This window comes from Solenopsis invicta, chromosome 12 (assembly GCF_016802725.1).
Source record: "Solenopsis invicta isolate M01_SB chromosome 12, UNIL_Sinv_3.0, whole genome shotgun sequence".
Lineage (NCBI taxonomy): Eukaryota > Metazoa > Arthropoda > Insecta > Hymenoptera > Formicidae > Solenopsis > Solenopsis invicta.
Window position 1 is genome coordinate 12271117 of NC_052675.1, and position 27571 is coordinate 12298687.

General features: G+C 32.8%; 1 protein-coding gene across 3 annotated transcripts in view; it reads left to right on the forward strand.

The window, feature by feature from the left end:
- The window catches only part of LOC105208229, a 173139-nt gene extending 145906 nt beyond the window's left edge, over positions 1-27233 (forward strand). For 2 of the 3 annotated variants that reach the window (XM_026135335.2, XM_039456063.1), the window contains 2 exons: positions 18987-19124; positions 21762-27233. In XM_026135335.2, the coding sequence (XP_025991120.1) occupies positions 18987-19124; positions 21762-22808 (1185 nt within the window). In that variant the 3' untranslated portion in view covers positions 22809-27233. The remainder of the gene's footprint in view (positions 1-18986; positions 19125-21761) is intronic. The other variant, XM_026135334.2, reaches the window with a different exon arrangement.
- Positions 27234-27571: the final 338 nt, after the last annotated feature.

The following is a 27571-nucleotide window of genomic DNA, read 5'->3' on the forward strand; positions in this document are numbered from 1 at the left end:
ATGCATTTGATTTTCACGCATACGAGCAAATGAAAAATTATTATTTCAGTTTTCATGACCTCGTGGGACGAATCACGAGAAGATTTAATTATAACGTCAGAACAATAGCTTAATCATAAAAATGCCAGTCCCATGGTGCAATCAAAAAAAATTTTTAACGCTTATACGATTAAAACAGTTATATTTTTATATTTAAAAAATATATACACATATCAAACAAATATAACGTTCACTGCTTTAAATATACAAAATAATTATTTTAATTATACAAAGGTTAAAAAGTTTTTTGATTGCACCATGAAATTGATATTTTCATGATTAAGCAACGTATATTATAACAATGTATATTATAACATTGTTCTTTAGCACTTATTATTATTTCGATTCATCTCTGATGTTTAAATCTCTGATGTTTCTAGATTTTTTTTTTAGATATTTAACGACTTTATTCGCATATACACGCATGCTTATACACGCGCCGAATTTGACACTGCAGATAATTTCAATTCGAGCAAGCGATTGTAACTAAATGGTCCACGACTATTAATATTTTCTACATTGACTACGAACAATACCCGCTTTACCGCTCTGTTGATCGAAAATAATCATTTTCACTCACTTGTCAGTCGCAACGTAGTGCCGAATTTATCGTGATGGAGAGGTATCTATTCACCCCAGCCAATACGTTCAAATGTGTCACTCCATCGAATAAATCGATGATAAAACAATACACCATATCAAATTAAATTGGCAATGATTAATTATTGAAATACTTCCATATGTAAACATTTTGTAATTTAAAAATATTTTGATCTTTTATTATAAGAAACTTCCTAGAATAGAATTGTTTGAAATTGTATAAAAGTAATGCCTTACCGTTACTATTACTTAAAAAATAACAATTTGTTACATTTTTGTTACTTCTTTATAATAATAAAATACAATTAGATTTTAAACTTACATTATTTAATAATTAATGTATTAAATTTAATAATCAATACTAAAATTTTCAACTAGTTTATAGAGGGTAAATCATTTCAATGATTTTTTCTTTCTAAATATTTTTTTTTCTTAAAAAAAATAAATGTTTTGGACAAAAATTGTATCTTTTAAAAAAGGACAAATAGTGATAAAATCTATTTTACCAAAAAAATCGACTTTCTAAAATCTGTGAACTGGGAGTAATCGTCATTTTGTATAATTATAATTTCTTTTACATAATATGATTCTTCTAATTTCTTGTTATTTTACATGTAAAAGTATTAAAGTAGAATTATCAAAAATTTAATAATTTACAAGCTATGTTATACTTTATTCTATATATTTTGATATAAAATATAAGATGTCTTGTAAACCACTAATTTTTTAATAGTTTTACTTAAGGGAATGCTAAACCATCGAGAATTACCGATACATTTATATCAAGTTCTATTTTCTTCGAAATGGCTTTACACATAACAAAAATCTTTTACACAATAAAAATAGGCAAAAAAATATGCTAATAAAAACCAGATTTATTTTTATAATCATTATATTATTAAAAAATTAAATATTGCATTTTATTTCAGGCTAATCTAATTTACTAAAACGTTCTTACACCCAACTGCGTGGTTAAGCATGTTTGTATGTTTAAGCTGTCATTATATCCTTACAATATTAGCATATGCTATTAAATACAGCTAAGACAAGTGTTTAGAGAAATTGTTTGAAGAAGGTCAAAGGGAAACATGTTACTCTTTTCTAAAATGTAAACATTATGTATCTTGCTAACAATTTAGTCGTACAGTTTCCTGCAGGCAAACATTTACATTAAGGTACATGTTTTGTTCATCTTGACAAAAGCTAAAGATAAAGCTTACAATTAGCAGTAAAGGTGAATATAAGTTTGTGTATCTGACTTTTCGTTTATGTATGAATTATTCCAACATAAATTGTAACAATTATTGTAATAAAAAGTATCGATTAATTTATTTTAATTAATATTAAAAATATATAGAATTGATAAATGTAAGCAGTAGAAAGTTGAGAAGTAGTTTAATTATTTGAAATATTTTATACTTCATTTGGGCATATTTTAATTTTGGACTTGCTCATGTCTGAAAAAGTAACAATAAAAATAATGGCTAAACTTATCGTTATTGTAATTTTAAAATTACAAAGAGAAAAAGTAATAATTATTATCGAAAAAGAATAATAGTAATAGTAACGGTATCTTTACTACAATACAAATTAATAGTTTATGACTAATGGTTTGTACTGTGTAAAGTGATGAACATAAATATGATTTTAAATAAAGATTTCAAATTTTTTTAAATTTTATCTTTGCATGAAAATTAAATATATACAAGACAAATCAAGCGCGCGCTATAGTACTTTTGATGTTACATAATTTCACACAAATTATAAATTTAATATTACACTATGTAACTCTTCAATACACAAAATCAAAATACGCGATCTCCGCGATGACAGCTGCTCACCAAGAGTGCTTTCCAGTTACGACGCAAGTCGATACTGTGTAACACAGTGTACAACCCGATGCTTTCCAGTTATGATACAAGTCGACACAACCGTACACAGCTAAAATGCAGTGTAGCTAGTTTTGTGTCGCTCATAAATATCAGATTTTTACATTTGATATCACTGGAACGGATGCCGTTTTTCCTAGCGGACATTCTTAACCTCAGTTTTTGCGCGATTTTGAAAACGATGTCAAATGATCGATATTTATCCGTGGGAGATCGAGTACGTCTAGCTACGACAGAAGCAGTGCTTCAACTACAAGTCAACACTGTGTAATACATGCAGCGTATGTATTTCGTAGATGGAAAACATATCAAGTTAGTGCAGCGAGAGAACCAATCAGCATCGCGGAAAAGCGGCAACAATAATTTCGATACATTTGATATATTCTTTACATGTCTTTCTTAGAAAGGATAATTCTTGTTACTTGATCTTATTTCATAATAATAATAATAATAATCGTAATAATAGTAGTAGTAATAATAGTGTATTAGTATAAAAGATTTAATTTTTAATGTGTTCTATATTAATCCAGAATTTCAAATAATTAGTTATATCTATCAAATTTCCATGCTAAAATAATTATTATAACTACGTAATTGCTTCCTTATTTAATTTTTTGTTGAACAGTGTAAAATGGAATCTTCGCAGAAGAGGATTTGAAGTCATAATATTCCTAGCCTTTCGCGCTAATATTGCATTTGCTTTTACATCGCTGGTAAATGAGCGCGTCCTTGTGAAAATACTTGAAAAAGATCAACGCCCGTGAAACGGACCGGAATTAAATCTCATTTCACCGTGCTGATTCTGATTCTTCCACTAACGGACACAACTTCATTCCAGGATTGCTTTAATACCGATATCAAAAACAGATACTTGAGATTCTTTTTACCTAGAGTTTCGTTCATCTCGCATCACTTCCGACTTTCTCTCTACCAAAAGCGAAGGTTTTAACATTTTTGTGCCTAATAGAAATATATATGTCTCGGCCATTCCAAAATTCGTATTATAGAAATAAAGCAACTTCTTTCTGAGTTTATTTTAAAGATGATGGATAGGATCTTTTCACAAAAAACACTCATGTGAATTTTATTTCTTAATCTGCAGATTAAATACTCATAAAATAGTGAAAAATACATATCCACAAAAATTAAAATAGTTCTTTCTAGGCTTATTGAAAGTTAACGTAAATAAAAGCTATACGCTGACAAATTGCTATTTAACTTCAACGTGACAGATTTAATTTGTCGAACCAAAAATTCTAAATTTGGTCGTATTCACATATAAATTGATAATACATATTTTTAATATTGCTGATGACATTTATTGTAAAAATTATAAAAGTGAAAATGTCAGATTTATGACAAATTAAAATGCTTTTTATTGAATTTAAATAAAATTCATTTTTCAGGAGTTTTTCGAGTCGCTGCTCGCTAATTATAAATCTGAAATCAAAAAATGTTCAAATTCAAGATGTCAGATCCAATACAGACGAATAAAAACGACATATTTTAAATTAGCTATCGCTGAAATATGAATTTCACATCCAAGTCCAAGAAAATTTTACATTTTATTGGATTTGTTATTTTAAATTTTGAAATTTTGACTACACACAAGCTTATAATCACCGATTGTAAAAACTTTTAGTAAAATGTAAATTAAATTCTAATTATTTTTAGAGTCAGGCACGAAAGGGTTAAAGTATACTTCAAGCAAACACGTACTTTTTGAATTCCTTTATCAGTGGGTGAGTTTGAGTTTAATAATAATAAAGAATAGAAATGTTATCTGCAACATGTGATTTTATTTAAACATTTTACGATATTTATGTTGTTATTTACAGTTCGCGTTCATATTGCGAAGATGATTTTGTTAGTAGCACTCAGATGTCGAAAACGATACTCTTGTTGGTTTGAGGATTTTGCTCAACTCAAGTTACAAATAAGTTCCTCGCGCTAAAGGAAAGCTATTTCTCTTTCTAAGTAATTACATCGTACGATGCTCGGCGAGAGAATGCCTGTACCATACCACTATAATTTCTAAAATATATAACTCGTAAATTATTGCATAATAGAATGTAATAAATGCTATACGTTGAATGGCTCTAATTTTGCTCATAATAATCATAATTGCAATGTACCTTTAACCAACACTACGACAATTATTACGCAATGTAAAATTTTTTTGAACTTGAAAAACCGGATCGCGCAAAAACGAGATCACGACAAAATTTAAGTAGATTCTTGCATTTCAGCGTTACATGCCATCACACTCTAATTTAATTCAGCCGTGCACAAAACGGCGATTAATTAAATTAAAGAGTGTAATAGTCAAAAATGCCAGCCTGTCTGTACATTCTCATCCGAACTTTCCTCGATCACTAGCACTTTCATACGGCTAGTTACACATTTTTTTTTTAATAATTGTAATTGTATGCAGAAGTAGATGTATCTGTTATGAAAGAATAACGTGGTCTATTTGAGTATATTCGAACTATGATTATTCCGTAATTTTTTAAATTTCTATTATATTTCACTTTGTGCGATTTTTCTTTTATTATTCAAGTTTTTCACGTCCTGCAAAATACGCAAGAAGTGATATCTTTGAGCTTTCAAATTCGTGAAAGTTGTAATTAAATTTTTGTGGGATACAAATGAATTTAAAATTCTATTTATTTTTTGTGTTAACATTCTTATATGTGCGCTACGTACATGCATAACGTTAAAATATTTGAACAGACAAAAATAACATTTTGTCTATAAAATTGCTAAGCTAATTATCATCGATTAAAAGGACGGATAGTTTTTCTTGCAGAAGAACGAAAGCTAGGGATCGTGTACAAAATGAATTTAACTTTATACTTTTTTAGCTTTTTTATGAATCTTTTAAAGAGTTGCCTACAAAATAAGCATTTCTCAGTAGGTCATCTACAATTTAGATCATATAATATATAGATTAAAAAATAAGTGTAGTGAGCTAAGGTTAAAAAATCATATTTAAAAAAATGATGAATAAAGCAAAAATTGCATAATCAATATAATCATCGATTCGTTTAAAGCATCAGTTTGGACAGGGTATCGTTTCCGATAAACCGTTCGAAGCTATGGAAGGTGACAGTAAACCAAAGACGGGGTAGAGCCACGATAACGCTGTCGTCCGCACGAGAGAACTCGACCGCGAAATTGCTCGTACGAACGAAACGCGCGACAAAATCGCGACCTATACGCTCGCGTGGTGTCGAGAATATGTGGCTTCCATCCAATTTTATACCGATGTGTAGTGGAAGGGAGATTCGTTCCCTTTATCGCATGGTGGTATCATAATAGCTGAAAGTACTCGTCGTGCAGGGAAGCAGCGCAAATCATAGAAAGAAAATCGTGCGTTGGTAGGAAAAATGATACGTGAGTTTGGAAAGTATGATCACATTTCAGAGTCTCAGAACTAGAATCAATGTCAGAATACGCGAAACGATAGGATATCATGTGTTCGGACGTATTAAATGAACATTTGTTAAGTCCGTATCAGACTGCATTGGAGATTGAGAATTGAGATTGAGGATTGAAGATTAGATTCAACCAATAAAAAAAAATAAAAAAAAAAAAAAAGACAGATTAAAATTAAAATTATCTGACTGTTCGCGCGCGCAAATTTTAATCTATATAATTCGCAACCATCAATTTCCAATGCATAAACTAATACTGATTTTACCGAAAAACTTATACAATATCTTTACAAATGATTGTAACGCAACATTAATAATTTGTCGATATTATAACTATAATAGTTGACGTTGATTTATTGGTTCATTGAGAAAAATGTGGCTGTTGTATTAACAGGACGTAATACAATAATACATTTTTATCATATATATTTTAAACAGAATTTTATCATACAGATCGAATTTCTGGATATTTTCGCTATTTTCTAGAATGTTGTATAATCTTAATTGTGGGTAAGATAAATAGTTCAATGATAATATCCCAAATACTGGAAATTTGATCTTAAATGCATTTTTTCATTTAAAAAAGAGAACTGAAGTTTTGTTTTTAATAATAAGTACACTTTTTAAGAATTTAAGTAACATTATAATTATATATAATAATAATATACAATTTACTCTCTAAATTGGAATCAATGTATTATTCACTGAAAGACAGTGAATAATCTGTTTTCAGTGATATATTTATAACTATTTAATTCAGTGATATATGCACTGTTTTTCAGTGACAATACACTGATTCAGTCAATAAAAATACACCCTTCTTAATTAAAATCACTGAAAAATAGTGAATAATCACTGATGATATAGTGTATCACTGAAAATCAGTAAAATTTCATAGATTCAAATTTAGAGAGTATATACTCAAAAAAGCGTTAAAATTGAATTTTCATTATTTGAGGCATTATTAATTGACCATTTATTCTTCCTAATTCATAACATACACAAGTGTTCACTCAGTAAATTATGTATTATATTTATATGTTACCTCCAAATGTAGAAATAATATATTTACGTATACTCATATATCATATATTATGCTGCAGTTATAACTGGGGAAGTAAATCTATCAGAGTTTCAATTAATATAACTGGATTTTTTCCTGCGATTTATTTAATATTGCATATACAAGAGTAATACAAAGAATGAATAAATATTAGTACAATGAATTTTATTTTAAGGGTTGGATAATTTTTTCTTCTTTTTTTTTCAAGAAAAGACACACAGTGCCTTCGACAAAACATTACAATTGTGCGGATCGATCTCTCGGTCGTTCGCATCTACGCTTTAATGTGTTAACAACAGACAGACTAAAGGAAATGTTCTCTAATGAGTAGCCTCTTTAGCGAGCTTGCTCATCGAACGGAAGAAGGCAATGGGAGAGTAAACAGGAAGTGCATCAAGGTGCTCACGCGTACACAGGCTTCTTCTCTCTTGGTAATGAGAGGTTCTCAAACCTTTTTCTCGGTAATCCCGGCAGCGACTAATTATTTCCGTCTTGCAGAAACTTTCCGTCGGGGTTACCATTTGTTTTCTTCTTTTCCGTTTATTACCAACTAGTCTTGGTGTGCGCAGAGCGCATGTTTATATAGCTTGGTGGAAAATATTTCTAATACCGTTAGAGGGAAAAAGCCATGTAAAAACAAGACATAAATTTAAAAGTTAAAATCGCAAAGTAGAGTGGTTGGTTATTTCGAAATAAGGAAGTTCTTAATGTTTGTGTCAATTAAATGAAAAGTTGCTTTTAATTGTTAAATTTCTTTGATTTCCGATATCTTCCTCATTTACAATTCCTTACATTCTTTTATTAGCAATTAAAGTGCAAATACAGAAAGTTGAATAAAATACATAAAAACTTGATACAAAATCGCTATGTATAATATACATATTTAGCGATTTGCACATTTATATACAATTGTATAGTAACAGTATTTGTTGATTTCTCTCAGGCATACAATTATATAATTATTACGTAATTATAATACCGTTATATATGTAATAATGATAAATAAATATGTAATTACCCTCAAAGGGATCAATAAGCTGTTACTATAAAATTGTATTATGTTGAGCCAAAATTGAATAATATTAATTAAACGCCTACGGTTCTAACCCCAAATATTACTTCGTTTCACTGTCTGACGTAATGGAAACATAAAACAGATATTCACTCCCGATTGAAGTACGTGCGTGAATACTTCCGATCCCGTAAAAATGCCTTTATGGGCTGACACGGAAATCGACGTGGATGGGAGGACGTAAATTTTACCGAGCGTGACCCTCTCTGCATCTCCAGAAATTGCTTGTCACCCGGGAAGAAACGCGATTCTGGAGACAGCGAAACAGAAGGGCCGCGCAACCACCGCGGGATTTGCAGGGGCAGGGGAACGTGATTCCTAGTTAGACTATGTTTATATAGAGTATGGCAAGTAGTCGATATCGCTTCGAGATAACTCTCAGCTAACTTCTATGACTCTCGCATTGTTACATATTGCGATCAGATGACAACGTATTACATGTTAATTGCTATGCGAGGGTCGGATGTTGGCCACAGCAACATAATTTTCGCGTATTTATTAGATACGTGCAAATTGTATTACTTTAACATATTTTTAAAATCATTTTTACAATTCTACATTTTATATCAGTTAACTTCAGTTAACGTAGCAGACATGTGTTAAATTTAGACACAAATTACTCAACATAAAAACTTAACCAGCAGATTTTTTCACAAAAGTACACAAATTTTTTAAGAGTGTATACTTTAATTTTGCAAATGTTTTTGTTTCTAAATCTGTAAAAACAATACATATTCAAAAATAGTCACAAAATTGCGTTTCAGTAAATCGAAATAATCCTTTAGGATTCCTTTATATATACTGGTAACTGTTGTCGATATCGGCAAATCGTTTTGATGCTGTAGAAATGATTTTTTTATGTACAAAGATTTCATAGAAACTTTTCCAAATATATATAATAAGTTATTGATGCAAAAAACCTATCTACGTTAATTCATATGTTAATAATTCAACGCAACATCCTGTAGTCGGAATTCACAGAATAAATGCTGGCATTTATACGGACATCGAATACGGCGTCATAAATAGTGGGAATATTTAAAATAGCTCTCGTACCTTCGTCTCTCCGGCAGCTCGTACTACGCGCAACGTCATTCGTGGCTGACGTGGTCAAGAATTTCTATTACTGAAATAGTACAAATTTTCCCCTGTGAAAACACGCCAAAATCCGCCTATAAGCTGATATATCTCTTTACACAAACTCCCGTGTCACGCTACATTAACATTCGCAAACCGAATATATGCAAGACACTCTAATAGAATATGTGGCGATGTGTCGTACATCGCGTTGAATTCTTTAAAAATTGAGCATAATGACATTTGCAAAAATAGTACATCATGGTAGTGAATTTTCAAGATTGGAAAACGCAGGATAAAAATGGAACATATTTCGACCTCGTTCGAATTCGGATTGTATCGATACCAATCACCATAAATCCGGACAGTCGTTTTATGCACTTTTATACGATGACCAATTCGGTCACGTAATGGAACAAAATGTTGGTAAAAAACATTCATGTTTTTGGGAATACTTTCCTTTATTTCATGAGGTACAAAAAAATTCTGACTAAATAAATTACATTTCTAGTTTGCTAAATGTTGCGTCTTTAGCCTTAAGAAAAAATAAAATTACTTTATGAGAATCAAAAAATTTAGGAAGGTAAAGAAAAGCTGTAACAAACTATTCTTGTACGTTATAAGGGCGCGTCTTCGAGTCGAATGCTCTTTTGTAACTCGGAAATACAGATCAATGTAGGCCATTATCACTTCCTTTCCAGATTCGTGTGCTCGTCGGTCCAAAATTTCGAATCGAGGGTAATTTAATCCCAATACCTTCAGACTGGATTTTTCGTGCAAGTCTTTATTTTCGAGGAGAGAAAACAGACCGTATAGAATTTAATTTAAAAATAAATGTATTTATTATGATTCACAACATAATCATTTATTTCCACAAACTAATGGTATAAGAATAATACAAAATAAATAAGCGAAAAGATATATTGTGTATGTACTATGATTTAAAATTAATATTCAAAAAATCATTAAAAAAAAATACATATTATTATTGATCGAATATAATAGTCAAAGACAATCTTAAAGAGATATTTGTTATTACAATGTACATAAGCTGAATAAGGCCCATCTAACTTATTTTATTCTTTACAAACTCTATTTGCAGGTGTTAAAATAAACTAAGTGAGAATAAAATGTTTACATCACTCACTCACAAAAATAAAATTACGTTCCATATAAATTTTACATTACATTTATACATAAACAAAAAAATCTTTTTAAACTCTGACATTTGGCCTTATTAAATATCGTGCTTTTAACGAGCTCCTAAATAAAAAATAAATTGAAAATAACAACAAAGGAAGTAAACATTATCTTCCACATTACTTTTAAAATACTTATTAATCACAAAAACGAAATTCTTTAGTGTCTACTCTATACTATTAAACATCACAGTTATTTTGAATTTTGCGTTTAATTAGTTTTTTAACTTTTGGAAATTGTTTACCATTTGAGTGCAATTTTAGCTTCTCAAAAGTTAGCAACTTTGAAAATCGTTATCTTCTGTCGTAAGCTACACGCATAACAAATAAATGACATTGGTCATAACAATAAACGTATAGATAGACTTTATTTAATAATTACATTATTTATAGAAAAGTATTCTTATTTCAAAACGTCGATACACCTATTTGTCTTTTTTCTATATTTAGAAAGTTATTGTTTTCTAGTTGAAAATAATATTATCATATGTTGTAATAAATAATATAAGAATAATATACCTAATAATTTTTGCAGCAAATTTTTTATAAAAACGACTCATTTGCCCACTTTATTAGAAGTTTTTGTTGCACTAAATAAATATGTTGCTGCCAGTTTTAATTCCCAAGCTTTTCCTGTTTTCTATAACACACCATTTAAGTATATATCCTAGGCATAAAACGCGTTTTTAAATATAGTAAATTTAAAAATTCCTATTTAGTTGGCTTTATCGGCTCAAGTGCTTTATTTTAAAATTGATATTCGAAATTAATCTTAGTTGATTAAGCAACGTATATAAGAGGAAAAATTACAATCGTGAGCCGCATTACAAATTGCACGCATGTGCATAACAATCTAAAGAGGGAGAAGATTTATTTAATCCAATTCCTCCAGGATTGCGGCGGAAAAAATATAGAAAAAATTCATTGGAATCAGAAATGAGAGAAAGAGAGAAAGAGCGGTTAGGGAAGAACACTAGTAATTTCTCATAGTGATCTAGGACCATCATCATTAAACAGAATACATATAGATTACAGAATCGCTAAAAGGAATAGGAAAGATTTTTCAAGAAATTGGACGACTAAGAATTATAGAGGTATGAGAAGGATTAAAATAGTAGCGTGGGCAAAATGGAGGAACGTGAACCTCTTTCAGGAACACCACACTAGAGAATAAATATGCAGGGGAAAGAGCTCTGATCTCATGGTAGAGTAAACCGGGAGGGGGGAAGAAGAAGGTGAAGAAGGGAAATATTCGTTGCGTCAGCTACGACGATATTGAAGAAACCATAGAAGATGAAGAAGACGAAGGATGAACAGGTTCAGAAGAAAGTTCCTGTAAGAGCGGAACGCCCTCAGGGTGCTCGGTACACAGTTCGCGACGCGGTGGAGGAACGCACTCGATTTCGTCGGCGCGGTATTCGTGAAATGGTGAAAGAACGTGCTCGCATTTCGTCGGAACGCTTCAGATCTGCACTCGAGGTTGAGGGTCGATGTTGGTTTTCAGAGAACAGAATTTCACGGTATGCTAAGTCACGACGAGCTCCCACTGAACGAACTTGCAAACTCTTTACTGCACGTCGATTACGCTTAGTATAATGCTGGTTGATCATTAATGACATTAATTAATTGTATTAGAAAGAAAAAAAAAGGAATAAATTCTTTCTGAATGTCATTAGTGTGTCTTCAAGATAAAACCGCTTCCTGGACCTATTAATATTATTATTGTTACTTAGAAAGCTTCATAAACTCGTAGAAGCAGTCTAAATTTCTTGATTAATTTATTTTGTAATATTTGCGTAATTGTATGGTAACCGAAAACAACACCTAAATTTCTCGCCGTTTATCGTATAGATTCCTGCCAGTAAAGTCGACAAAAGGTGTCACTTGCGCGCTGCCGTGGGTGCTCCAATGCAGATAGATGTGTAGAGCGGCGCATTCACGAAAACGTACAATTATTCCAGGCGTATGAGCATAACAATAAACCACTCTGACTCGCGGAAGCAGAAGGAAGCATCCACTTGTGCAATCTCTCTTCCCATGTTCTTCCCTCGGCCGCTTACTCGTATGCCCGCATATGGAACGGCATCACAGCTTTACAGCTTAACTCTTTCTTCAAAAGAGACAACAATAGAGAAAGAGAGAGAATATGTGTGTGTGTGTGTGTGTAAAGGAAAAAAAATATGAAAGCGACTCAGAAATAACGCCAAAAAATTCTGATTCTATGGCCGCTATAATAGCATATTCCGGCAAATGTACATGACGAAACAAAGGGGACTTAATATTCGTGCAATTCTCGTAATTGCTGCGCGATAGCAGAATCTATTCGACACGTATTGCGATTTTGGCAGCGTTGCATTAAGTGCTTTTCTTTGTTGTCGGCCAATTTGCCAGTGTGTTTTCTGTACAATGTGACATTCAATAAGGGAAAAAAAAATTTCTTTCCCCTGATAAAAGTATGATCAATGGATGCATGTAAAATGCATTGTAAATTGTACAAATTATACGACAGACGTTAATACTTTGGATTACATATTTATTTTAAAGATAAATCGATGTATTTTTATTTTAACAGTTCTATTTTAATTCAAATTCTGCTTGTTAAATTTCTTCTTAACATAATTATAATCATTGAAGAGAAGGATTTTACTGAAATATCTAAAAATTTCGCAAAGTACAGATCTACAAAAGATTTTATTGGTCTATCAACATAATTAGAGCATTCAAGTTGGTTGCTAGAATGTCAACATTTTTTACAGTATTATAATCATACTTCATGCATATATCATGCATAATTATTTCAATATTATAATTTGAAAAATTATTTTAAAATTTTTATGTGACTAAATTTTTAGATAGTTCAAACATTTTATCATTCTTTCCATGTACATTCTTTACTAACATATCAAGTACATTTGAGATGTAGAAAGGTATAAACTTCAAGAAATAATTTTACGCGCGTAATAATATGTACAAAAAGATATTAAGATATACAAATTAAATATTATTATTTAATTTGTTATTTGGTTGCATTAATATTATTATTAATGCAACCAAATATCTCAAAAATACACAGTAAAATTTTATATTAAATTGAACATATTTTACATGTTTCATCCAAATTTTTGTGTTAATTGTAAAGCAAGATAAATATATTAGAAAATAACATAAGTATTATGTAAGAAATTAACACAAAGATATAACTTTGATCTAATTTGAAAAATTATTTTAACATAAATTTGGAAAAAAATGTCAAAGTACGTTTTTTCATTAATTATAAAATTAACATTCGTAATATGTTAATACGTACAATTTATTTATCTTAAAGTTTTACAATTATGTTATTTGTAAATTATTATTTTAATATTAAAGAATGTTGAACATCAATTTAACCCTGAATATTTAAATAACAGAATCACATTATGTTAAATTAACAATTGGTTATATTAAAGTTACAAAAATTTTAACAAAGACTAATTTTAACACAAATGCAAAATGACTTTTACTAATATAATACATTTCAATTTTACGTCGTACTTATTCTATACTCGTACAACCTGATTTTCCGTCGCGTTAAGCATTTTGGATTTAGGTGGACATGTTCTCGCTGTCGGAGCAACTAGTCCAACTAGGATAGTGCACAAAAGATAAACGCTGAGAAATTATAGCGTAACCACTGAGACACAAAGAAATATCGTAGATAGGAAGAAAAAAGGACAGTATCTCTTTGAACTAGCATGTAGATATTGTAGATGAACATGGGTGAACACGGACAACATGTGACATCGATATAAATTGCTCCATAATTTAACGCGACACATTCCAAGCTGAATTCACGGGTAGCAATAATGTGGACAAACGTTAACGTTACTCTGTGCCAGTAGTGCGCAAGACTAGCCCGTTGAAATTAGTTATTACCGTGTAAGCACTGTAAGCATTGAATGTATAACGTGACTCGCGTGCGTTGTGTCGCGTAATGCACATTCACACACGTTCAGGACTTCCCGCAGGCGAAGTTTCCCGGTCAGCATAAACTTAACTAATAAACTTGTTATGATGGGTAGTTTACATCACCTGTGATATTTTCATACTATTAAACAATTTAAAGATATATTTTCTATAAATCAATCAGGTTTCCACACTAGATCCTAATTAAAAGAGATACTGAATGCGTACCTAAATCATACTTCACCAGTATTTTACATTTTCACTTATTATGAGCATCATATAGTAACAACAATAAGAAATGAATAATATGGATAAAAATGTAACATATTAAATCTTATTTCGTGTGTGCTAATAGCACTTTAAAAAATTAGATACAATTAATATTAATTTTTGATCTATTTATACAGCTATGTAATAATAATTATTTTTTATTTACAATTTTATAATACACTAAATTTTTATACTTTTGTTTCTAAATTTTTATGGTTTTATAAAAAAAGATTTATTGTAGAAAATTTTACATTTATATTGTATGTATATACATGTTTGCAATTATTATAAAGATTACATATAGGTCAGTATTTTTATTGATGATTTATCAGGTTTTCTAAAATGTATCAAACATACAAATTTCCGACAATAAATAATATTATTGATAATAGTAAAAGAATTAATAATTAATAGGAATAAAAATATTAATTGTAAATATAAATTCAAACCAAATTGATTTCGACGTTTTTACCTTTTATTATTGTTATTTATTATTAAATAGTTAATACTTTCTTTGATAAATTACACTAATTTACAAAAACATGCATTTTGCAAGCGATGAATATCTTACTTTTTAGCCATGATGATTCATGATTTCTGATCCAAATTTTAAGAAAATGTTAACCTTTTTTACAAAAAAATATCAAATACTTAATTTAAGTATACAGGTTTGTTGAAATAGTAAATATTCTGCATATGATGATGATGTCATATATGTATAAAGGGTGTTTTATTTTAATTGCCCACTTCAAATTTTTTGAAACAAATGCATGTTTGAAAAAAATGCTTGAAGAAAATGTTCTGGACAAACTTGTATAATCTAAAGGAGGACAAATAAAGGTAGAATCATCTCCTGCTACTGCGGACACTGCCTTCCTTGAGAACTTCGCTAAACCATGCCAATTTTCAGTCTAATGACCGAACGCGAACCGCGTCTTGTGACGATGGCGAGACGCTGCTCCGCTGCAGCATTTGCGGATGCACACTCACATGCACTTTTATTACATGCGGGATCCCCTTTGCGCGATTCTCGCCTAATTCTCTTTTTAAAATCGGCCTAGGCAAGTCTAGGCGAGTCACGCGCCATGGGACAACGGCTTTACAATTACGATGACGACGACGCTGTAGCGACAAAAAAATTATTCTGCAACAGTATTGCCAGAACTTGGGATTTGGGGTTTCTACCCCGTGACCGAGGAATCTCACTATCACATTAAATGTGCTTGTGTGCCAGTTGCATTCATCGCCAAGTCGCCAATGCACTAAGTGCCGCTTTAGTCCGTTGTGTCATCAGTAGACGACCTAGTCGTCGCCGCTGATGACACAGCGACAAAAAAAATATTATTCTATTTCGCCTTATATATTCCCCGTCCCTCCACCTTGATGATCTTGACCCCTCTGCAGTCTGCTACAGGAATTATGATTGGATAACTGTATCCTTTACTGTCCAATCAACTATAGACATAAGATACCTAGACTGTTCAGTCCCAGGGTTCTTGAGGTGTGGGGATAAAGCTCAGGTAAAAAAAAGGAAAATTCTCTTTTTCTCTCCCGTTTGCGCGTCTAACAGAAAGAGTGTGCCTTTGACTACCTAAACTTCATTTGAACTCCTCAAAAACCCAAGGATTGCACAGTCTAGGTATCTTATATCTATGAAACTAACCTCAGTAGAGTCTTTTTAACTTTGACCCTATGAGGTGATAAGAGCGGAATGCCAAAGTTACACAGTAAAAAATAAAATGTCCTAGAAAGTCTACTTTGAATTTTAAGTTAAAATAACTCTTATTTTAGTCATTTTAACTTAACTTTTGAGTTATTTTAACTTAAAATTTAGAGTAGACTTTTTGGGACATGCAAATATTTTTAAATTACATTTTACTTTTTACTGTGTATAGAATACCCTCACCACAGTACGAGTCTACTAATCACCGTGTACTTACGCGAGCAAGCTGGCACGGCCACGCTGGCATTCGTGTCCTCGAGTGTTTTTGTTCAAAAGGGTAGAAATACATGTTACAGTATGAATAAAAAATTTTTTAATAATGTAATAAATAAAAATAACGATATAAACGGTTTGAATGTAACATGTAATGTGTCAATGGCTATGTTAACATAGTATACTTATTTAGTATATATTTTTAAATGAACTCTACGTTATTACGAAAAAGTTTCTATTGAAATAATTATGAAAAACGATTATTTTCTTCCTTATCGAGGAAGAAAATCACTTCGTTCGTTGCGAATACGCTGAGTATCAAACACTTTGTGCTTAAGCTATAACAAACGTGATATAAAATAGCATTTCAACGAGTTACTCTCACGCTGCAACCACTTAAGTAAACGAGGAGCAAACAGGCAAAATCCGCGGCAGCGTAGCCATTCTACGAGACAAAGGACGGCACGCAAGAGACAGGAGAGAGGAAAGACAGGGACGAAGATGGATCGCGTCGATCCTACTTGCTTCGTACATTCTATGCACCACGATGTTTCGCAAGTTTCTCCTTTGCGCTTGAACCCTTCCTGCGTAATGTGTAACGCTCTACTGAAATTTCACGAAGGCATTTAGCGCGACACCCCTGTAGTCGATAAATGTTGAAAACGAGATAGGAACGACGGTGATAAGTGGATATACGTCGTGCTACGATGTCGAGGTACACCGATGAATCCGCGCGAATCCTGAGATGCTATTGTCGAGAGGAACTTGCGTCTGTAAACTGTCTACGCGGAAAAGCTTTAACTAGAATAAAATGCTAATTAACACTACCCTTTTATCTTCCAACATTTTATCTGACTCAAATTCCTTAATGTGATGCAATACCGCTGCGAATTATGAAATTGTTTGATGCATCGATTTAATATCAAATTTATTGTCTTGATATTACGCATTACTTGTTACACACAATGGAATTCCAATAATCTATAGTATTGAAATATGTAATATAAAAAATAAAATTAAGTTAAATAATACATTAAATGGTGTAAGAGAGGTTGTAGTATGAAAAAGCTACCCAGTAAGTAAGAAACTTTAAAGTAGCATTTAAAAATATCAATGTAAAGTATACTTTTAAAGCCCAATTTATTATCTATAATAGTTAACGTATAATTAAACCTAAGTTAAAGTTTTAGCCATTAAGTTTTACCTATGGTATCATTATGGATAAAGCCTGTTGGGGGGGAGGGGAGGGGAGTAAAACTAATCAGATAAAATTAACCAGATAATGAAAAACCGAGTCTAAATGTTTTAAAATAATATTGTATAAACATTTTAAAAAGATTATTTGATAATAAATTTTTCTCAAAATATTGTTGAAATGTTTTAGAAACATTATCTCCAAGTCACGATCAAAAATTGTTCATATTGTTTTATGTACTATCATATTGTTGTATACTTTAAATACAAAATTTGATAACATAATATGATGCAAATTCAAGATCGCGACTTGCATACATCAAATTAAATAAAAGATGGACCAAGTCGGTCATAATTAACAAAATCTTGGTGCTAAAATAATATTTTTATTAAATTAATTTTCAATTTAATTAAGTTTTATTTTCAAGAGCTGTGTTTGAAATCAAAAGTAACGGTGCGCAGTTCAATATACATTGATATGAATTGAAACCTATGAAATATTGTTCCAGCACCACGATCTTGCTGTGACCTATCTTCTATTTAATTTGTCGTACAGAAAATACAAGTCTTGAATCTATTAATATATCATATTATATCTTTACACGTTGGCCTTACAAGATGTTCTTTAAATATCATTTATTATTGTGAATAGTATTATCAAGTGCCTCGGTGATCAAACTGGCTAAAACACTCTTTTCAGATAGCTGGATGATCCAGGTTCAAACTCTAGTCGAGATGTTGTTCGCCACAAATTTTACATTTTTTTTTATTTTTGAGGTGGGGGATTTTAGAAATGCAAGTTGATATCAGTATTATTAAATTAATTTTTAATTTAATTACGTTTTATTTTAAAGAGTTGTGTTTGAGACCGACAGTAATGGCACGCAGTTTGATATGAATTGATACATATAAAATATTATTTCAGCAAGATCTTGCTATGACCGTTTTGATCCATCTTCTATTTAATATTTTAAAACATTAAATTTTATTAAACATTGTTATAATAATATGGTAGTAATAGTTTAATGCTTACTAGATATTTTCCTAATTAATATTTTATTAAAACATTTTTTATACAATACACAGAGAAAATTCATTATTCGCAATATATTTAATATAATTTATTTTATTAACTGGAATCAAAGTAATTCAAAGTTTTTTACCTTTTAAAACGTTTACTTTGTATGATTCCAATTTTCCACCTATAATATAAAATTAATGTAATAAAGAAATAATAAAAGCACGTTCAATTTCCTTATTTGCAGCCGATGAGCTCAGGGTTGTTTGATTCACACCATATCGTCATAATCCTCGTCGTTTTCTCACTAATTATGTTTGGCATGAGCTTTGCCTTCGTCTTCAACTGTGTCCAGAAGCTCATCCGCGATCATCGCATTATCCAGGTGAGTGAACTTTATTTTCTCAACGCGAATTGCGAATGTGCGCTCTCTCTCTTTTTCCTTCTCTCTTTCCTCGTTTTCTTTCTCTTATCGCGCCTTCAGTTAAAGTAAACGAAGAGATAGGAAAATAGAATTTTTTCCTACAGAAATATATAAGATATGAAGGTTACCTACATTTCAGAAGACATTTTATAAGAGTTGTTTCGCGGATGTTTCTCTTCATAAATATTATATAAATAATACATCTTGTATTATTTATATAAAATTTTTAGTTACGATCAAAACTTGGTTGCAAGTTTTATTAAATATCGACAATACTACTCTTTTACAACATCAAGGCGAGAGCATTTCTTTTTATGATCGCGCAACATTTTCATATGCCCGCAAAATTTATAGATCCTTGACGTGATACGATGTTTCGAAGATGTGGCATCCTTATTCTTCTCTACTATTCGAGTTCAAAAAGCAAAAGTACATACTTATCTTAACATTTTTCTTCATGTCCACACGAAAGAAATATGAAAATTCGGTTTTGTCATTTTTTTTATAACTGTTTTTTGAAGACTTTTTATCTTAAATATTTAATTAAATTGAATTATTATTACCAATTATATGAGCCTTCACGGTTATTAGTGCGAAAACAACAGGATTTGCAAATGTGAATTCATGAGACTTTCAGTAGTCAATTGTAACAAATATAATTTAAAGAGTTTTAGTAGTCAATTGTAATAATCATATTACATATTTTATAATTACGTGCAGGCGTTTCGATCCATGATCCTCTTTAGAGTAATCGTTAATCGAAAAACAAAGAGATTTTGACGATGATAGCTGTGAAATTTAAATATTTAAAGTCAGATAATCATTTTTAATCGTTTTTATGAGAAAACCAAGTCGCTTATTTTATAACAAGTTATTAAATACTATTTAATATATTTGTTTAATTAGATTATAGAGGGATAATATTTCACTTGCACGTAACGTTTACATTTTCTGAATAATAATTATGCCAAAACAAGCATCCAAAATTCTCTTCTTTATTAATATGACGTTTGTTATATATTTGTTTCACTCGTATTACAATATGTAAAATTGAAATACATAATATGAAATGTTATTAGCGTTATTATGAAACTTTCGTTCGTTTAAACAAATGATATGAAAAAGTTTACTTATAATATACATACTAAAATAACAAAAAAGTTATTTATATTATTAAAATTTGTATTAAATAAATTATCAATAATAAATGTGTGAACTCATTAATCTTCAGATATAGATTTTTGTAAAATTGTACATATTTTCACAAAAAAAGTTTGGCTTATTCATAATAGAAATAATTTTTTTAGTAAAAAAATTGTAATTAGTGGAAAATTACACAAAGAAGCGAAAATAATAACAGATGTATTGTAATAAATTATTTAAAATCAACGACATTCTAATATATTGTTGCACATTTTTATTAATTTCACAGCGCAAATACTTTTATTTACACAATAAATAAAGATCTCTGTCAGAACGATAACCATAATTCAAGGTTGATTCGATGTCGATAGGGTTGATAGCTAATTAAATTGATAAAAAAATCGACATTCCTACAATATCGATCGCTCCTTGTCAGAAAAGCATGTTGATTCAAGGTTGATTCAACATCAAAATGATTATTTGAAAATTATGCTTATACTCTTTTGATTTTGAAGTCCAAGATTTCTTTCTTGAACGCAGTACTGTTGAGAAACATAAATATTATCGATAGATGAAATAGTTCAATGAATGAAGAAACCAGCTCGATCTATATGCCAATAAGCAGACAATATTTTTTAAATGTTTTTTTAATAACAGTTTTTTATATTTAATGTAATTATTTTATTATATTGGCATATATTTTCTAGGTTGCATTCTTATTTAAACAAATAACAGAAAAGTTATTCCAGATGCTATTCTGCATTTGTAAAAATAGTAAAAAACCATAATTTTATATATGTTTATATAATATATACTTTAATTATACATATTTCATCTTTTCGACAACATATTGACCTGATCTATCAGTTATATACACGTATTAGAACAAAGTGTTTACAGATCATCACAAGGGATCAATTCGCAGCATTTACAGGGGTTAAGCAACGTTCACCGGGGTCACGACCTAGATGGGTAGCCGTTTGGAAATTTTCGAAAAAAAGATTCCTGAGAATGGAATTTTTTTGCGAAAAATATTTTTTAAATATTGTTTTGCTCATGCAGAGTTCTACTTGGATGATCCACGTGAAAAAAAACATGGTTCTACGTACCTGTTCTCATCTCGGATTACTTCGATGTTGAATCGACATAGAAACAATATAGTTGAATAATCATTGATATTATATTTTACATGTTTTCGACGTCGAATCGACTAGAATTTCGACATTCGGTTTTCGACGTTGATTCAACGCCGTATTAACTAGATATTTCTAACTGGGTTATGCATATATGACTTTCTTAGCAAAGCTAATTTTAGCAAATTACTTTTTCTTAAATGTACTAATATTATAAAATAACGTTATGTTTTAAATAAATTGCCAACAAACTTTAAACAGATACTTCATAAATTTTTCGTTCCTATTACTATATACATTTTGTCTCTTTGATTTCTCGTAGGAGCACATAAGGCAATCCAGAGAGAATCGTTTGGACGAACTGGGTCGAAAGTCGACTCCATGCCCAATTTCAGTTTCCACAACGGATTTGCACGACCATGGCAGCGAGTCGCCTAGTTTAGAAGTCATGCCCAGCAAAGAATTGATGCCCACTACCATGATACCTCAGGAATACACCAAGGAACTTGTCCTTGAGATGACTTATAACGCAAGCGATATCACTGATATTCACCAGAGCAATAACGTGAGCAACGCCACTCAAGAACGTTTGCAGGAGTCCAGCGAAGAGCCGGAGATGCGCGATAACTGCTGCCAAACCCGAGAAAGCCTCTTCGAGCCACGAATACCGGACGCAGTAATGCCGTTAGGCTTTACGACCTTCGGCGTGCGCGCTCCTAGTTCTCAAAACGGGACCAATCTTCATCATCACCATCATCATTACCATCATCGTCAACAGTTGCAACAAAGTCCGCAACAGTCTCATCAAAGTGCTCAATCATCGCAACCAAGCTCGCAATCGTCGCAACAAAGTTCGCAGCAACATAGCGTCTCTCAATGCTCCGGCTGTAGTCCGGCATCCCGCGGACGAGACGGCAGTATGGGCATTTGTCCGAAGCATAATCCCATACCGGCGCCGCCAGGCTGGTCTTCTCATGAGCCCAATTATCCAGTGCCTGTGCCGCAAACTGCCCAGTACCCGGAACAGTTAGACTATCCGTCTTATCAGAAATTCCACAGTCCTAAGCCTAGCAGAGAGCCTAGCATCGGCGCCTATCGACAGTCTATCGACAAAACTAAATTTATACGGCAAGACACCCTAGGCTCTGGCGAAAGGTACGGTAGTTCTATGTATGGATCTGGCCACGGCTCCAGCAACAACACGTCCAGTACGTCGCAACACTCTTCCGGCAATACGCCTACTAAACGTCAGCCTCAGCCTACGCTGGATCCGAGGTATCGAGCAGAGGCAGTGATCGAAGTGGATCAGAGACGGCCATTCAGCATAGAAAGCACGAAAAGTGCTCCAGATGTGATCGCGACGCACTGACGCCGGGGTCCTGGGGATTGGGAGCCCTACAAGAGACGCCATCCCCGTCAAAATTATCCGGTGGCAACTTGCAGCGACAGTGGGAACAAGGTGACCGTCGCCACACAGAGTTCTCTCGATGATGACGCCTCGACAAGCTCCACCGTAGAGGCAAATTCCTCCTCTTGATCCATGTGTCGCGACGCGCTCGATCGCAAGAAATCGGGCGAGAAATTGCTTACAATTAGCGATTTCTGTGATCGCGAACATTCGAGGATCGGTCAGCAATCCGATATCGGCGACATATTGACTCATATCTATCCACTTAAAGAGAGACATGTTGAGGCACTCGCTGGTGAATCAACTAAACTAGAGGGATCGACAACGGTCAGCGACGCGTCTGGCTCCAATTCAATCAACACCAACGCGGAGCCTCGACTCGACGGTTCAATTCCCACATCTCGCTCGATTAATCGCACCGGTTGGACGACGGCGGATGATTCGGCCATTTCGAGACCGTGGCGAGCAAAAGCAGTCACGAAACTGCACGACTTACCGATTCTACGACCACCGGAGGGCTTCAGAGTACCTATGTTCAGGTGTAGGACTCCATCTCTCTCCTGGCAGCACTGCGGGTGTCTCTCGCACACGCATCTACCGCAGCGATCGGCGATCGCTTGGAGTGCCTTCGAACGATGCAATTTGGATCCCATGTATCGCACCTGGCCTAATCGAGCCACGAGAAGATTGGGTCGACCTTTGCGAAGAACGGTTGGTACTCAAAGCTGTCTTGATGGTACTAGATCATCTCTCGGCGTTCTCCGATGCGTTGTTAGATCGATCGATATGACAGAGAGCTCATTGGACCAGGAGATTGGAGCTTCAATACCTTTCTAGTGTTTGCTTTACGGTTTGAATTATACTACGGCCGATTTTCACGTCGCTGCTTCTGTATTTTTCTATATAGCGATACGCACACGTTTTGACTTCGCAAGTCGCTATGTTTAGTTTTTCTTGAAGAAAAACGAAAAAATTTTCTTAAGCGCGGGTTTGATGTTAATCGTAACGTCGTTTAAAACAATAATATGTTAATCATATATATAGCCGTATCCGCGATACATTACCATTGGTGCGATCCAAATGGGCAATGACAACTGTAACCACTTACGGTTGGAGCATTTCCTAGCAGGGATAAAAGTAAAACAAAATATTGGTCGCATCAGTTGGGCGGACCAGGTAAGTGCGACAGTCTGTGTTGATGATATCACGCAAATAAATTTCTGACGGAAGCAATTAGAACCGTTCGAGAACCAATCGAGAACTGTGTATTTTGTTTCATAAAGAATCCGCTGCTTTTCGTTACCTATGCGACAAATGAATCGTGAAACAGAGTATGAAACAAGAAAAAAAATCTGAACCCATCGTAACTTCGAGCTAGTACTTAAGCGTGATTAAATTGAGTCGTCTGAATCATTCGCGGTATGTATATAGAGAAAAAAAGGCAAAAAAGAGAAATGCGCCGTCGATTCACAAAGGGAAAAGACGAAAAGATTCTTTTGCTTTTGAACTTGCACTTAAGTACGTAGTACATTTAATAGTATTTATATTTATATGTTTACACTAATAAATTGTTCTAATATTTTCTCATAATTTCTCTTTTAGCTATATAACGACTCTAGTTTAATATTACATTTAAAAATTGCAACGTGGAATTATATTGCACAGTAGAATTAATCTTGCAAGGGGAAAAAATTTATATAGAATCAAAGCGAGTCGTTTCGGACATTTCTCTATTAAAGCAGTCTCTTTAAATTTTCCGGACCGCTGTTACCTTTATTTTACAGGGTAAATTTTGCCGGGGTAATTTTAACGTGCTGCAGTAAAATCCGTTTTAAATGTTGGAATAATTTTTTCAAACATATTGAGCGGAACCAGCATATACGATAAGAAAACGCGCTCTATCGATACTGATTATTGATTTCTGCGAAATCTCGCGGGCTTAATGGAACGTAACATATCGGAAGCGGAACTTCATTCGTTCTTACACGTAGCATCGCCTGGGAACAGAGAGGCGGGAATCAAGGGCTATTAATCACTCGTTAATCGAAGAGAAAAACAACCTTTCCCACGATAGCCTGCGGTCTCTTTTCCGCTTAGTCGAAAAGAAAGACTTAAGCGAATATAGTGGTTCGTGAAGTTTCCCCGTACGTCAGAAACGACTAATTATTTCGATCAACTAGGCGTACCGCGCCCTGTGAATTATCGACATCGGTAGGCGAGCTCGTGGAAGAAATTCAAAGCGAATGCTTGATAAAGCCACTGGATTCATAGAACATCGTGTTTCCCCGGGATCCATGTATTTCCGTCACGTAGTCTAACCGTATGCTTCGCGAAACGATACTTCTTCTTTAGCAACGTTGCGTGTAGCGTGCCGGAGGACTTTTCCGATAATTCTTCCTGCGAATCCATTGCAGCTGGATCAAACCAGGATTAACGTGGACGGTGAAACGTGATGTTCTAACAATTTTAGGCGCGTTGTGTGTTTACGTCTCGCATTTAATCCTAAATGTGCCGACTGAAATGCGATGCTAGGTAGAAATGTAAATCCAAGTCTTGCTCTTTTCAGTATCGTTTAACGATACCTCGCGAAAATGCGACTGGCATCGATCGGTGTCGAGTGAGGATCGTGATGATGTTTTAGATGCGCGCATGGCGATAATATTAGGCGAACTATTTTTACATGTGGTGATTTCTACGGAAACGTTGCGCGAGTCTGCGCGCGCTCGGTCAGCAGATAGTTCAAGAAATGCATTTATAGTTCGTAATACACACACACACACATACACACACATTACTTATTGACATATTTTACTAATTTACGTACATGCGCACACTCACGCACATCCGATCACGTCAAATTTGAATCCCCCTGACACGCGCAGCTGCTCATGGGATACTTATTTTCATTAACGTCTCGGGGCGTGAGTCGAATATCGACGGCCTTGCATCTATTTTACGAACGCCGCCGGGGACGTCTGAAATCACACACGGTCTGATAACCATCCAAGCGTGATAGCACAAGCATGCATATGACGACTGTACAGTTTCCGCTGTGTCCTTTATAAGCTCTATGTGGAAACCATTAGACCGTTCTCAGTGACCGTTCTCGCCAGCTGGATTGTGTGCCTGCAGTTAATTCTCGTATGTGGTTAATTCCTTGTAACTGTTAAAAGCAACATTATATGTGTCGCGTTACTCTGTCTACTAATTTACAATTTAGCTGTTGAGCTAATAGTGTACCGTATAAACGAATAATGATAAGTTACTACTTCTATTTACGAAGCATAAAGCTTAATTTATTTTGACATGACATTTTCCGTGATAAAATAAATGAATTTTACGTTTGATACTTTCTTAGATTCTCTCCTTTATAAAATTTTTTTTTAAATTACAAAAACATAACTTGTATTATTACTTTATTCAAATAAGCAAGTTGTACTTTTTATCGATTTTAACGTTCCTTACTTTCTATTTTTCATATTGTTTATTTTTCTGGCATGTCTACTGTTATATTTATTTATAGGACAATTCCATTATTTGTACAATGGGATTTATTATCTACATAATTAGTATCCCATTATATTATTCATATTTTCAATTTTTTTAATTATATAAAATATATTTTCCAAAACAATTTAGTACTGTCAACTTAATTTTTTTCTAGACTATTGTTGAACACCTAACTTTTTAATGTCAAGTTTAAAAAAAAATGCTTCTGTTTTGATAAAAATTCTGTAGTTTTTGATTTAGAAAATATTGTTATTGCTAACATTATTACTACTAACTCAGAAAAAGTATAGAAATAATTGTAAATACTTGTGTGTATTACGACAGAATCTGATCCAAACAAACTAAATCCTCTTTAGATGGAAAGGAAAGATCAAATCCTACATAACAAGGAAACATGAGTGACTTGTATATATGTATAATCGTACATATCCGAAGCAACAGTATTACGACAATATTTGTATACCTACTTCAACGATGAGCATGTTTTATCTTCACGTATCTCTTCGTATCATTTTGGCATTTGATTTTGTCTTCACGCAGAATGTACACATAGCAAAGACAAACCAAAAAGTACGACCATGCGTGCGCAGACTTTTGTATACCCACGACCAGATCGTTAATTAAATTAGTCAATTAAATTAAATCGATCAAGAGAGTGTGAAAGTTACTTATGATCGAACTATGTTCACGAATGCAGATTTGGAACAAGTCGAGACCTAACCGAGTACCCAGAATTTGTGTACAGATCACGTGTTAACGTTTAACGTGTAGAACAGAATGTACAGAGTGTACACATTTGTATATAAACTCTCTACAGTATAACTATTAAGATTATACACACGAGATGGATTATAAATATAGTACTTTTAAAATAAACTGCCTATATGAATTTTCTTTATCCAATTTGAACGAGACGTATTGCAAGGCTTTTAGCGAGTTCTTAAGGTAAGTCAACTTCGATCGAGAGGAAATCAATAAGAAAGGTTCGCCTTTCAGTTGCTTTATTTGCTCTCTAAAGTTGTTATCTACGTGCTCACAATAATTGAGATACGATCGTGTTTTGCAATCTGGGAGTTCTTCTTTTTATCGATTTTTTTGCCTCTGTTCCAACTCTTAAATCTTTAATGTAGAATGCAAGTTCAGCGTTTATTTCAACTTATCTCATAATTAATGTTGGACTCAATTTGAGAAAGCCAGACATAAAATTTATCCTG